At 38.7% G+C, this 15,330-nt stretch overlaps 1 protein-coding gene and 1 long non-coding RNA gene across 2 annotated transcripts in view; one reads left to right on the forward strand and one right to left on the reverse strand.

Moving 5' to 3' along the window:
- LOC148997375 (uncharacterized) overlaps window positions 1-11,079 on the forward strand; it is a 497,974-nt gene extending 486,895 nt beyond the window's left edge. Inside the window, exons 2-3 of the long non-coding RNA XR_016147199.1 lie at window positions 10,574-10,679; window positions 10,890-11,079. This is a non-coding gene — a long non-coding RNA (uncharacterized LOC148997375). The remainder of the gene's footprint in view (window positions 1-10,573; window positions 10,680-10,889) is intronic.
- Window positions 1-15,330, reverse strand: part of LOC148997384 (NLR family CARD domain-containing protein 3-like) — a 50,402-nt gene that overhangs the window by 13,294 nt on the left and 21,778 nt on the right. Inside the window, exon 6 of the mRNA XM_089122338.1 lies at window positions 5,973-6,146. Coding sequence (XP_088978464.1) covers window positions 5,973-6,146 — 174 coding nt within the window. The remainder of the gene's footprint in view (window positions 1-5,972; window positions 6,147-15,330) is intronic.

The following is a 15,330-nucleotide window of genomic DNA, read 5'->3' on the forward strand; positions in this document are numbered from 1 at the left end:
TCGGTTCAGTAAATGTTCTCTGCATGCGCTGAGTTTGAGTCACTCGTGCTGTGGGTTTGAAAAGCAAAACATGCCAAACATAATAGGCATAGGTTCTCTCCAATCTCATTTCATAACGAACTGAAACATTTGAAGTAACATGCTGTATGATAAGCCATATATTTTTGTCTAGTGTAGTGTTACTAAAGTGTTAATTTTTAATGATATATAGGCTGTCTGCTATTTATGTTATTATTTTATGCAGCCCTATACATAGGCTATAACAATGCACAACAAACTTGGTGTTCATATACAGGGTGCGATTTGTGAAAAAAACAGAGGGGGGGATGTTTTGAAAAAAAAAATTCATAAAAATAAATCATGAGAACATGAACTTCATCACTGGATTTGCAGGAAAAAAATTCTTAACTCATGAAGTATCCTAACACAAAATTTTTACTCTAATAGCTTCCCACACATATATGAACTGTGATCATGCACAACGAAAAAACATGGAATAATTAAATCAATAGATTAATAGGGTAGAGGCTAATTTATATTAGCCTCTCCTGAACCACAGATTGATTGCAAAGTTAAACCATAATAGAAACAGTTTTACTGCTTCTGTTGAGTTAAAGTTATAATGTTCAAAGTGAACCATCCCTTTAAAAAAATGACATAATCAGGCCGTATAGAATGCAACATGTTATTATTAGCCAAACTTTCAAATAGACAGAAAAACATGAACGTCCGATTGGCGTCAAACAACACCAATTGTTTTTTACTATGGTTTCACACACATTCAAACGCTAAAATCTGTTGTTTCTGAACTCAAGCTGAGCACTCATGGCCTGCTATCAGAGTCATAGACGATGCACTGCGCGAGTTGCGCAATCTTCACTCGGAGGCGCGTTTCAAATCTATCGCTGTTGCAGAGACTCATTCAAGTGAAATTGCAAATAAAATGCACACAAACGTGTCCCTGCTTGATATTGGCTGTAACTACTGATGAACATAGGCTATTCAGTTTTGATGAGAGAAAAACCTGTAGCATACGAGTGCGCGGATTAGAACTGCTGATCTATATACTGAAATGCTAATGCTCCTGATTCACCGTCGTCCATCGCGTCTGGCCTCTGATATAGATTGTAAGGCTAGCCTGGGCCTGGCCATATCTGAAAAGTCTCACTCAATTATTCGTTGTTTAGCTCTATATTACAGCCGTTTTAGGCTTGTGCTTTATTTGAAATGCAATATGCGATGTTGTTTAACCCTTCGGGGTCGCCAATCACGCCGGCGTGATCAAGTGACATGTCCAGTTTAAGACGAAGCATAAAAACAAAGTCACGTTGAGCGCTGCCGTCCACTTCTGTCGAAAGTGCTGACTTGAAATTTTATTTTACTTTTTGTTTTGTGTTGATAGACGAAGTAAAAACGGAGATATGACCATTTAAACTTTATATAAAAAAAATCTACGCGTATATTGACGCGTTCGTGAAAGAACGCAAGATGGGATGTGACATATGTTGCATTTATTCTAATAACTTTGTCGGTTTTTGTCATAAAACAAAACGGAGAAAAATGTGTGAATCTGCTGACTCTGATCTTCAGGCTGCACATTTCACGGAATGAAGGAGGAGCCAACTGAGCAAAGAAGACGCGAAATTGAAACTGAAAGGCAGGAGATTTACGGAGCAGACAAAGAGAGAAATATGTAATATATATATAGATAGAGAGAAATTATTGCTAGTTTGAGTAGATTGAGAGTAGTTTAGGTAGTTTAGGAGTAGTGTAGATAGTTTAGGAGTAGTTTAGGTAGTTTAGGAATAGATTAGATAAACTGTTTTGAGGAGTGGCACAGATAAAAAACAACAACAAATAAACACACCTGATATTTGTTGTAAATAGTTCAATGTATGGTTTGATTTTGTGTTCATTTTACCTTAGGTGTGGTATATTTGCACTATTGAGGAACCCCTCTTACTCAAGGAATGAAAGCCCTGTAATGTAGCTAGCTGTGTAATTGTACATGAAGTGTTTTGTAGTTTCTAAGCAAAAAAGAAAAGAAAAAACGCCTATTGCCACACCTGCTTTTTGCTCTATATGGTTTCATTTTATCTCAATTTTACCTTTTTTTGTTGTATTTGCAATATTTGGGAACCCTCATACTCTGGGAATGCAAGGCCTTTGTATATGTGTGTGCACAATTTTTTTTTAAAAAAGTGGCAAAGCTAAAATGAAAAAAAAAAGCCCATGGCTACACTCGCTTTTTTTGTAAATCATATTTTTTTTGTATATAGCTTGATTATATCTGAATTTTACCTGTATATTTTGACATTTACAACTTGTGTTTACATTTTAAACCTTTTAAAATGCTTAATTGAGCATGTTTGTGTTTTTTGTAGTAGAAAAGCTATAATATTTCTATTAGGGCTGAACGATTATGGAAAATAATCTAATTGCGATTTTTTTAACCAATATTGCGATTGCGATTTAATATGCGATTTAAAAAAAAAGTTTTTTACCTTCTGTATTAGTGGACAAAGACAAGCAATAAATCATTGTACAGTAGGGATGGGAATCTTTAGGTAGCTCATGATCTGATATACTTTTTTTCTTATTAATTAATCTTAATAACACTTAAAATATGTATTTAATTACATGTGTAAAAACACATACTTTAAAAAATAAATATATAAAAAAAACATTTAATTAAACCAATTACATGTTAAGAATTTTAAATAGGCTTTATAAAATAATATAGCTTCAAAATATGAAAGCTAGTAAATAAAGAGAAACAAAAAAAACATTACAAGCAATAAAGAAAGAGTGGTCTCAGTATTTAAAAGTAGGCTGTCTGAATGTTTTTCATTCAAGAGCTGGAGTGATTTCCCCCTCAGTTTAGATACGATAAGCTGCATTCACACTAATGCACATATCTCTTTTGAAATTGTAAATGTGGTTTGTCCTGTTGGTTTAAGAACTGACCGTGTTTACATTAATTTCGCGTCATGAAAGCATTTTGACATGCACGTTTATGCACATAACCAATGAGTCACTCACGACTGCATGCACGAGTGCTCTTCACAAAGCACGCATTAGTATTTTAAAATGAAAGCAGCCTTCTCAGTGATTTTCATAGTTTTAATATATAAGCCAACTGCATTCCAAAAGACATAAATAATGCCTCTGTGAAGCATTTGTAAGGAAAATCCCAGCGGAAGAGAACGCGCACTGCAAGAGTAACGTTATTAACATCAAGCAAAGCTTCAAAACCTGTTCAATGAAGCCCGCGAATATCCTTGTAATTCGGTTCAACGCCAAACTATATGAAATAACGTTACTATGTTTCGGAAGGTTCTAGCGGTGTCGTGTGTGTGTGAGTGAGGAAGAGAGAGAGAGCGAGAGAGAGAAAAAAATAGAAGCAAGCAGAACACGGTTCGCTTCTAAAGCACGCGCAGCGTCATCACGCATCTGTGTTTAAAAACTAAGCTCAGACTCGATTCTGAAATTCTCTGAATCGATCCAGGATTGTTGGGTAGAAAATAAATCACACAATATCACATACATTAAAAACAAACTGTTATTTTCTGAACGCCAGACCGCGTAGCGTGGCAAGTTGATGCTTGATCTTGCAGACTGCTTTTCTCTCGCGTGTCACGTGACCAGTGTATTTGCAGCACTTGCGATTACAAAATCGCGTTTCATCATATCGCGATTTTATCGCAAATGCAATTAAGCGTTCAGCCCTGCAGATGTGTGTGTGTGTGTGCAGATGTGTGTGTGTATATGGAGCTAGAATTGTGTCTATTACATGCGAGAAAATAAATGATCTGAGAGGGAAAAAAAGTTGAGAAAAAGTTCATACCAATAGCAAAAAATAATAATATTTGAGACTAAAAACGTTTTGAGAGTAAGTATTCTATATCTCATAGAACATAAAAAAATATAAATTTGACATTTTTAAAATTATTTCTGAGAAAAAAAATCTTAAAATACTTTGAAAAAAACCCCCTCAAATATATATTTTTTACTATCAGTGTGAAAACTTTTTCTCTTAAAAAAAAGTGTTTCTCTCAAAATGCTTTTCTTTGCTCTCAATGCAATTTCTTGCTCTTGGTTTTGCCACTGTGTTTTGTAGTGAGATGTAAATGTTCCTCTTCAGGGAGACTCCTCACCGCTGTCTTCTACCGCCGGCAGGATCTGATGGTTCAAGCAGGAATCTGTCGCTGAACCAAGTCAAGTCAAGTCAAGTCACATTTATTTATATAGCGCTTTTCACAATACAGATTGTATCAAAGCAGCTTCACAGTGGTAACATGTAAGTAGCACAACACAGATCAACAACATTGCTAAACACTAAATAAATAACCCCAACTGAGCAAGCTCAAAGCAAGCCAAAAGCAAGGCGACAGTGGCAAGGAACCAAAACTCCATCAGATTGGATGGAGAAAAAACCTTGGGAGAACCCAGGCTCAGTCGGGGGCCAGTTCTCCTCTGGCTTACATTCATATTGTTTAAATATAAATATTAAATATAAATATTGTTTATGAATCAAACGGCGCCATAACATATCGCAGGCGTTGAGTCGTCTCATCACAGGCGTTGAGTCGTCTCATCACAGGCGTTGGGGCATCCGAAATCCCCGTGAGAGGCTGGACACAAAACTGGACCTGACGAACGCCATTTTTCTCGGGACAAGCGTCCCGAGATAACAGCAGAAAGGCAGATGGGAAATAATTAGCATAGCTGATGTTCATAATAATTTCCGTTATAACTCACAAACTCTCCGTAACCCGAACTCTCCGCAACCCAACCATACGCGCCGACCCGTTTGTCTAAAAGGCTGTCGAGCCCCACTGGTGCGTTAAGCAGTTTCAGTGGCAAACGGTTCCGTATGGCATAACAGACGACTAGAAGGTAAGCATTATGTGAATGCTTGACTAAAGAGAAGCGTCTTTAATCTAGTTTTAAACTGTGTCAGCGAGTCAGAGGCTCGGACCGTATCGGGAAGGCCATTCCAGAGTTTTGGAGCTAAATGCGAGAACGCCCTCCCTCCTTTACTGGACTTCGATATCCTAGGAATGACCAGAAGCCTTGAATTTAGTGATCTTAAGGAACGCGGTGGATTGTAGGGCGAAAGAAGGTCCGTTAAGTACATAGGTGCTAAACCATTTAGGGCTTTATAGGTCAGTAGTAGTATTTTGTAGTTGATGCGGAACTTAATAGGTAACCAGTGTAGAGATGATAAAATCGGTGTTATATGATCATATTTTCTTGACCTAGTAAGAACTCTAGCAGCTGCATTTTGTACTAACTGTAGCTTGTTTATTGAGGATGCAGGACAACCAGCTAATAAAGCATTACAGTAATCTAGTCTCGAGGTCATGAATGCGTGAACTAATTTTTCTGCATCAGAAATAGATAGCATGTTACGTAGCTTAGCAATGTTTCTAAGGTGGAAAAAGGCTGTTCTTGTAACATATGAAATATGATTTTCGAACGACAAGTTGCGGTCTAGTATAACACCCAGGTCTTTTACTGTTGTGGATAAAGTAACAGGACATCCGTCTATATTAAAGTTGTATTGTGAGAGGTTTTGTAAGTAGTTTTTTGGACCAATAAGTAATACCTCCGTTTTATCTGAATTTAATAGCAGGAAATTACGCGTCATCCAGCATTTTATATCTTTGAGACACTCTGTCATTTTAGATGAGTTAGTGTTTTCATCTGGTCGTGATGAAATATATAATTGAGTGTCGTCAGCGTAACAGTGGAAATTAATTCCATGTTTTCTTATAATATTACCAAGTGGCAGCATATATATTGAGAATAGCAGAGGGCCTAAAACTGATCCTTGCGGTACTCCATAGTCTACTGACGTTATCTTTGATTTAACCACCGGATGGGGCTTACGCCAAAGATATATTATATACACTATCTACATATTAATCCTTATTCACTCAGAGTCTTTATGGTAGAGATGATCTTACCCCAGTGTCACCAGTTTAAAGTGAGGATTCGCCAGTAGATCAGAAAGCTGCTTCACTCCTGAGTCTCCTAGTTTATTCAATGACAGATCCAGTTCTCTCAGGTGTGAGGGGTTTGATCTCAGAGCTGAAGCCAGAGCAACACAACCTTCATCTGTGACTCCACAATCCCTCAACCTGTAGAGAACAATGACACACATTAAGCCTATATCCAGAGATGAACACACCTAAACTATAAATAACCAGTGTTGTGCCTGAACTCGTATATATTTTGGGCGAATGTGAACTGAACATACTGTATTATTGCCTGATGAATGTTACTGTGAACGCGTTTAGTTTGGTGTGTGAAAGCACGCAATTTAAATTCTCAATTTAAATTCTTTCAATAGGGTGCCAGATTTCTATACAGCCTTCCAAGCGAAAACCCGGCTAAAACACATATAAACCGGCCTTAATATGTAGCGAAAAAACACCCAATCTGGCAAAATCAGCCAAAAGTGTCGCACCGCGGCCGCGGTCGACAAAGCAGCGAGCGAGGAGGAGTCTTATGATCATTTAAACAGATTTGATGAGGTCGGTGAGGATGGGAAAAATCTTACATTTCTGTGCAAACTTCGTCCGTCGATAAAATAATTGTTGTCTGTGGTTATAAATGGGCTGTGGCAAAAATAATAATAAAAAAGGTCGCAACATATGAAAAAAAAGAACTATGAATTAACTAATTCATTTTTTTAAGTGTGAACTATTAACTGAAACCAGTTCATTTTAAAATGTATGAACTGAACTTTGAACTAGTTCATGTAGAAAGTGAACTTTCCCCACACTGTAATTAACATAATGCTGTCAATATTAAATGCATACAAATACTCATTAGTTCAAGTTAAATTACATCAATTAGGATTAGAGGTTTCAATATACCATTTGTCAAGTCAAGTCACATTTATTTATATAGCGCTTTTCACAATACAGATTGTATCAAAGCAGCTTCACACTGATAACATGAAAGTAGCACAACACAGGATCAACAACATTGCTAAACACTAAATAATCCCAACTGAGCAAGCTCAAAGCAAGCCAAAAGCAAGGCGACAGTGGCAAGGAACCAAAACTCCATCAGATTGGTTGGAGAAAAAACCTTGTACAGTATAAAAGTCATTATTTCTAAAGAAAATCCCCATAAAACCTAATGGTGTGTGTATGTCTGATATTAATAATAATAAAATAATAACAAAATGACATTTTATTCATAATGCGCTTTTCTTAAATCCAAAGTGCAACATAAAAAAATAAAAAATAAATAAAAAAATGGCAATGCAACAATCAGAGAAAAAAAAGCCTGAAATAAATGGGTCTTAGGCTACGTTCACACTGCATGCTGAAACGACCTAATTCAGATTTTTTTTGCCCCTATGCGACCTGTATCTGATTTTTTCATGACAGTCTGAACGACACAGATCCGATCTTTTCAAATGCGACCCAGGCCACTTGGGTATGTGGTCTAAATCCGATATGTATCCGATCTTTTGAAATGCGACTTCAATCTGAACGGCCAAGTCACATATATCCGACCCGCACGTCATTGCACTTACCTGTAGCTAGCCAATACACGCTAACTCCAATGCGTTTCCTCACTGTTATGGGCCACTGCAGACGTGTCTCTTCCGCAGTGTTGTGCCTGAACGCGTTCATATACTGTATTACTGCCTGATGAACATTACTGTGAACACGTTCATTCTGGTGTCTGTGAACGTGCGCTCTCTCAGTTTAACTTTGTACAGTAGGGTGCCAGATTGATTTTTATAGAGCCTTCCAGGCGAAAACCTGGCTAAAACACATGTAAACATGCCTTAAAATGTAGCGAAAAAACACCCAATCTGGCAACACCAGCCACCAGTGCCGCGCCGAGGACGCGCACTATCAATTAAACGGGGTTAATGACGAGCCTCGGTGAGGATCGGAAAACATTTATGTGCAAACTTTGCCCGTCGTTAAATAATTGTTGTCTGTGTTTGTATGTGGGCTGTGGCAATAATAATAATAATAATAAAACAAAAGCTCGCAATATATGGGAAAAAAGGACTATTCCGCAAAAAACAAGTGACGTCGTTGACCGTTGATTACTCTTCTGCGCATGCGGGTCACTTCTGGGTCATTTCACGTTCACACAGGAGATCACAAAAGGTCGCATTTAATTGGAAATGTGAACGGCCTTGCAAAAAAATCTAATTTTAAAATTGAGCATTAAGCCCTGCAGTGTGAACGTAGCCTTAATCAGCTTTTTAAAGTGTTCCAGTGTTGGTGCATTTTTGATGGTAGGAGGTGTAATGATAGTGGTTGGTTTTATGGAGTAGTGGTAAAGTGGTATTAAAGTGGTATAAAGTGGAGTAGTGGTATTTGTAGTGGTGCAAAAGGATTTTCAAGCTATCTTGGGTTTGTCTGCTTGTGAGAGGCTGCATCCGGTGAAAAGAGTGCTGATGGTAGAAGAATCAAAAGTGTCTGAACCCGAGTACGATTCAATCTTAACGGAGTATGGGGATGTATTTAAAGGCTTAGGCTGTATGTCACGGGAGCACACCATTCAGATTGATGAAACTGTATCTCCAGTTATACATCCATGTCGAAAGGTACCATTTGCACTTCAGAGACAGTTAAAAGAAGAGCTGGATAAAATGGAGAGGTTAGGAGTGATACAGAAAATTAATCAGCCCACAGATTGGGTTAGTTCATTGGTGATTGTGGACAAAAAGAATGGAAAACTTCGGGTTTGTCTTGATCCTAGAGATTTGAACAGAGCAATTAAGAGAGAACATTTCAAGCTTCGTACACGTGAAGAGATTATGGCCCAGTTTGCAAATGCCAAACATTTCAGCAAGCTAGATGCATCATCAGGATTTTGGCAGTTAAAACTGGATGCTGCCAGCTCAAAACTGTGTATATTTAATACACCATATGGAAGATATTGTTTCTTAAGGCTTCCTTTCGGAATTGCTTCGCTCCTGAGGTGTATCATAAAACAGTGCACATGATTTATGAACATATGGAAGGAGTTTATACATCGATGGATGATATAATTGTGTGGGGAGCGTCGAAAGAAGAACATCATGCAAGGTTAAGAAAGGTTTTGGAGGCAACCAGGCATGCAAATTTAAAGTTGAACAGAGAAAAGTGCCAATTGGGAGTAACTGAATTAACATTTTTGGGTGACATCATTAATAGTGCTGGAGTGCGACCAGATCCCCTGAAGATTTCTTCTATTGAACATATGCAAAGACCGCAAAGTGTAAAGGCCGTTACATAGTCAACGCATCGGTACGCATACGCGTCCGCAAGGCTATGTATCGCTACGCTTTGGCTGCCATTATGCGTCGATGCGTAGCCAAATGTGTCGTCCTAGTTTTTGATACGCGACGCACTGATGCGCGCAATACTATGCGTATCGGTGGGGGCGACATTGCAAGAATTGTACATTAATTCAAATATATCATGTTAACAGAAGAAGAAGGTTTGAATACAATGGCGGGCGAGGAAGAAAAATTATACAAGCTTATACGCGTTCATCCGCATTTATACGACAGTTCATCACAATTAGTACACTCAAATAAAATTGCGTTGGAAAATGCCTGGAGAGAGGTTGCAATCGCGATGGGAAAGACGGGTGAAAATGGACTGGAAAAGTGCCCGTGACAAATTTACCAGCCTGGTTATATGAATTAATGGTTTATGGATATGAATTAATGAATTAAAATACCAAATTAGTTAAAATGTGTAATGGTTTTTACAAAGTTAAATAATACCAAATTATAAAAAATGTGTAATGGTTTTCACATAATACCAAATAAGTTAAAATGTGTAAAGTGTTAAATAATAATAAAAAACTCATGCTTCAAATCAAACTTTTATCAATTTATTTGTCAGTGCCACCCAATCGTAGCACACTGTACTGGTGGGGAAACACGCCAGCATCTGATAAAAAGTAATCAGCCAGCTGCTCCCTTACAAGTGCCGCTCTCCGGGAGGGTCTGCTGCTGCCGTCCGAAAACCGTGGTCCGTCGACCATGTTCTGGTCCCCCACAACGTGCTGCCTCCACTCTCCAGGCTGGACCTCTCCGGTGTCAGACTTCGCATCCACAAAGGCGGCGGGCATGTATCTGGTACGTTCAGTGGATGCCAGAAAGTTGTGGAGAGCCACGCATGCCTTCACGAGCTTCACCGCTTTTTCAGGTTTGCAGTGAAAAATCTACTACCCCCTGTTGCGTGACCGGTGTATTGCATTTTACGCATCGCCCGTGACGCTTGCGTCTGCTTTTACACTATGAAAGGGAGCGCGTCGCTCGCGTCACTCGCGTCACTCGCGTTGCTTGCTCGCGTTGACTATGTAACGGCCCTAAAAGATGTCCAGAGATTCATGGTTATGTTGAACTATATGAGTAAATTCATACATAATTTGTCTGAGAAGATAGCTCCATTAAGATGGCTAACTGAGAAAAAGAATGAATGGGAATGGAACCATGAACAGGAAGCTGCATGGCAATATTTGAAACTGATTTTAACTAGAGAGGCAATTTTGAAATTTTATGACCCCAATCGTTCTATTAAAATTTCAGCTGATGCTTCACAGTCAGGATTGGGAGCAGTACTTCTCCAGGAGCATGACGGAACCTGGCAACCAGTTGCATATGCCTCACGCTCAATGACTGATGCGGAGTGTAGGTACGCTCAAATTGAAAAAGAGCTGCTTAGTATTACTTTTGCTTGTGAGAGATTTCATCAATTTGTGGCAGGACAGCCTGTTGATGTTGAAACTGATCATAAACTGTTAATTGCACTGTTCAAAAAAATCTCTAAATGATTGTCCCATGAGAATCCAAAGAATGATGATCAGATTGCAATGTTATGCATTAACTGTGTTTTATACACCAGGTAAATTAATGTTTGTGGCAGACACCTTGTCCAGAGCCGTAGATCCAACCACACCGTCGAGTGGAAAGCTGACTGAGGACATTCAAGTATATGTAAACATGATCGTTGAAGCTTTACCTGTTGCTGATTCCAAAATGAAACTGATCTGTCAAGAGACAGAACAAGATCAGACACTCACTTCGGTGAGATACTTTGTCATGAATGGTTGGCCAGATGTGAAGCAAAATTGTGTTACAGAAGTTCATGAATTTTGGAACTGCAGTTCTGAATTGTCTGTCTGTAATGGAATTCTGTATAAAGGAAATAAAATAGTGATTCCAAGAAATCTGAGACGTGAGATGTTGAACAAAATCCATGAAGGCCATCTGGGAATTGAGAAATGTAAAAAAAGAGCTTGTGAAGTCATGTATTGGCCTGGAATTAATCAGGACATCACAATAGAAGTGTCCAAGTGTCAGACATGTGCTAGATATCAATCCAATAATCCAAGAGAACCATTAATGTCGCATCCGGTACCTGAAAGACCATACCAAAAAATAGGTGTGGACCTGTTTACATGTCTGGGGAAAAATTACCTCTTGGTTACGGACTATTGTTCATGTTATCCAGAAGTATGTGCTTTAGCACCACCACGGCAGAAAAAGTTATTTCATGCATGCAATCAATCTTTGCTAGACATGGAGTACCGATGGAAGTTTTTATAGATAACGGTCCTCAATTTGTTAACGCTAGTTTCCAGAGCTTTTCAAAAGACTGGGACTTCAGACATACAACATCAAGACCATATTTTCCCCAGTCGAATGGACTTGTGGGAAAGTCAGTTGGAGTGGTGAAAAGGTTGATGCAGAAGGCAAGCGATGGTGGAAGTAGTTTACATGGGATTGCTTGCTTATCGTAGTACCCCTTTTGAGTTTGGAAACTCGCCGGCATATCTTTATATGGGACGACGTCTTCGTTCTAATTTACCTATCTCTGAGGATCTTCTAGTAACAGAAGGCAGCGAGAAAGTTAAAGAATTCAAAGAACAACAAAAGGCTAAGCAAAAGGTCTATTATGATAGAGGAACTCATCATTTGCCCGAACTTTGTGTCGGTGAGGAGGTCAGATTTAAAGACAAGACTAATACCAGGAATCAGAAAGGCATTGTACTTGAACAAACTCAACCCAGGTCCTATAATATTGAAACTTCAAGTGGTGTTATGTTAAGGAGGAATCATCAACATCATTTGAGAGATTTATCTGCTGTAGTAGGACTGAGATATCGTTGAGACGATCTGTTCGTGAACGGAAATGCCCTGAAAGACTTATTGAAACATGCTGAAAGATGAAGTAGTCCTGACAGACTGATTGTAAAAGACTGAGATCTTCAGATGGGTGTAATTGTTTGTCAAAATGTTTGTATTTTTTTTTCTCAAGTTTAACTGTTTATATTAGATGTAAATGTTTAAAAAAAAAGAGGGGGGGGGGGTGTAATGATAGTGGTCGGTTTTATGGAGTAGTGGCAACCCTGTCTTGTATATTTATATGTTTGGCAACCCTGTCTAATACATGTTGGCGCATGTGCAGCAGGTGGCGAGAGACAATTAGCATTGTAGTGGCAGCACGTGACTATGAACGTATTAATAAATCTTAATGTATGCTCATCTATGGCTCAGGAGTCGGTGATTGATCATCCCAACTAAAACAGGAGGAAGCACATTCCATAGCTTGGGAGATTTGAATGAAAAGGCTCTTTCCCCCATGGTCTTAAGCTTACATTAAGGCTGATGAAGAAAAAGCAAATTAGAAGAACGGAGAGAACGTGATGGAGTATAAGGGCTAATAAGATCACAAAAGTACTCTGGAGCGATCCCATGTAGTCTTATATGTTAGTATAAGAATTTTGAAATCAATTCTCACATTTATGGGAAACCAGTGCAACTGTGAAAGCATCGGTGCTATGTGTTCATGAGGAGAAGTACGAGCGAGCATACGGGCAGCAGAGTTTTGAATGTATTGTAGCCTGCTCAGATATCTAGCTGGACGGCCAGAGAACAAGGCATTTCAATAATCTAACCTAGTTGTAATAAAGGCACGTATAAGCCTTTAACGTTTCTCAGGTGGTAAAAAGACACTTTATAGATGTTTTTTTTATATGTGCTTCAAATGTTAGCTGTGGATCAAAAATGACACCAAGATTCCTCACCTGTAAAGTTCAGACTAATCTGCTCTGCTTTACGAGTAGCCGCCACTGCACCAATCTGCATCAATTCAGTTTTGGAGCCGTTCAGCTTCAGGAAATTATTCTGCATCCATAAACTGATCTCTGCCAGACAACTATGCAATGCTATTAATGAGCAATGAACATCAGGACTAGTGGATGTAAATCTCCGTATCATCCGCATAGCAGTGATACCCAAGACCATATTTAATTATGATCTCCCCAAGTGGAAGCATGTAAATGTTAAATAAGTGTGTGTGTGTGTGTGTGTGTGTGTGTGTTTGTTTGTAAACATTTTAAAAGAACATCTGTGTGTGTGTGTTAGCACTGGGAGAAAAAAAAACAAAAAACGATTGACATAACCAATGCAATTTTCTGGTTCACAATTTTAAAATAGATTGTTATTTATTCCAGAATTGATATTGATTCAAAGTAAATTGCTTTATGTTTGTAATTGCTTATAGACAAGGTAGACAAAAGTTAGCCACTCTTGCTCCAACAGAGGATGAAACATGTTGTTATCTATGAGTGTTGTATTAAACCTCATATCGAGGTCATAAATTAAAATCATATGCCAACATTTTAAATCTGTGTTGGCGCTGCCGCTGACCCAGAGAGAGTTGTCATGAAACAGCTTAAATAGAAGTAATGGGATAAAAGTTTAAAGCTCAAATCTAAACACTGATGTCTAGCGATCAAAATAGAGGAAGTCAGATTTTGATAGAAACAATCGCAGTTCTTAAAAATCGCAATACATATCGTATCGGCACCCAAATATCGTGATAATATCGAATCAGGAGATAGGTGCATCGCCCCAGCCTTAGTGTGTGTGTGTGTGTGTGTGTGTGCGTGTACATGTGTGAGCTTAATGTTTTGTAAACATTGAGCGAATTGTGTAAAGTTATTGAAACTTTAGTGATTGAGAAGCACAGATAAATGAGCAATAAGGAACGGTACGTGCTTAATGATTTAAAGCACATTAGACACACAATGGCTTCTTGTGCCGCATGTCAGTGTGTCCCGCTTCCTGCCGTTTGATTGGACAAATACGCACACAATTACGTAATAAACACAAATCTTGCTTCTTGTGTGATCGCTCATTATTTGAATGACTTTTCACAACAGTTTGGATTTATGTATCATAAGGTGTTTTATCTACACCATCATATTACAGAAAACTGCTGCTGTAATTATGCATGTTATACATGCATAGTAAAGCGTACACTACAGTAAACAGTTTTAGGTCGTAATATTTTTAAGGTTTTTATAAGACTGCATGTATTTGATAAAAAAAATTATATGATTTCCATTACACAAGAGTAGATGTTAAAACTTCATGCTGATTTATACTTGGCTTTCGCCAAGGTAAGCAAAACTAAGACGTAGCTTTACAGTAAACTATGCTTCTCCTTCCATTTACGCTTCTTTCCACATGGTGGTGTGACTCCTTTACTGTCCGGCGTTAACGGCTGCAGTGTACTTGCCGCATCAGCACACATGACAGCTGCAACTACAGTGTGGTCTGCCTAGTGGACCAACACGACAACCGTCTGGATTGAGCCGAGTAGGGGACATCTCTAGGGTCTTCAAGTGGGCACCTTCCATCCTCAGTGTTTCGTCAACTAGCCCACGACACCACAAGAGGGCTCGACAGTGACTCAGTCACCCCTCTCCGTCCCCCACTCAACTCAGCCCAGCTTATTGACCTCTACATTCCTCCTGCTGCTGAGACCTAACCACAATCTCACGCGACCCAACCATACGCGCCAACCCGTTTGACTAAGGCTTTCGAGCCCCACTGGTAGGGCTGGGCGATATGGCCTAAAAAAAAAATCTCTGATTTTTTCACAAAAAAATCCGTTTTACGATTTAAATCGATTTTTTTTCTGTCCCTACTTAAAAACAAATCTGCAGATGACAAAGGAATTGTTCAAAACAAGTTAACTTTTTTGTTTTGATATTCCCTTCTGTGATATTATCTGGATTAAAGTGCAGAAACAACAAGCCAAAAAGACAAGAGGGCAGACCCTGTCATTGTAAATAGTGTAAATGTAACATAACATGAAATGGGTGGACTGGGATTGTAAAAAATATATATATAATAAAAACAGCTTGCATCATAATAAGTTTATTGTGACTGTCAAATTATTTGGTAACTAAACAATTTTATTAGGTTTATTAACCATAAACACAATAGCCGCGTTTCCACTACCGGGCCAGGGCCGGGCCGTGCTAGTGCGT

This window comes from Pimephales promelas, chromosome 2, assembly GCF_988280905.1.
Source record: "Pimephales promelas chromosome 2, fPimPro1.hap1.1, whole genome shotgun sequence".
Classification (NCBI taxonomy): Eukaryota; Metazoa; Chordata; class Actinopteri; order Cypriniformes; family Leuciscidae; genus Pimephales; species Pimephales promelas.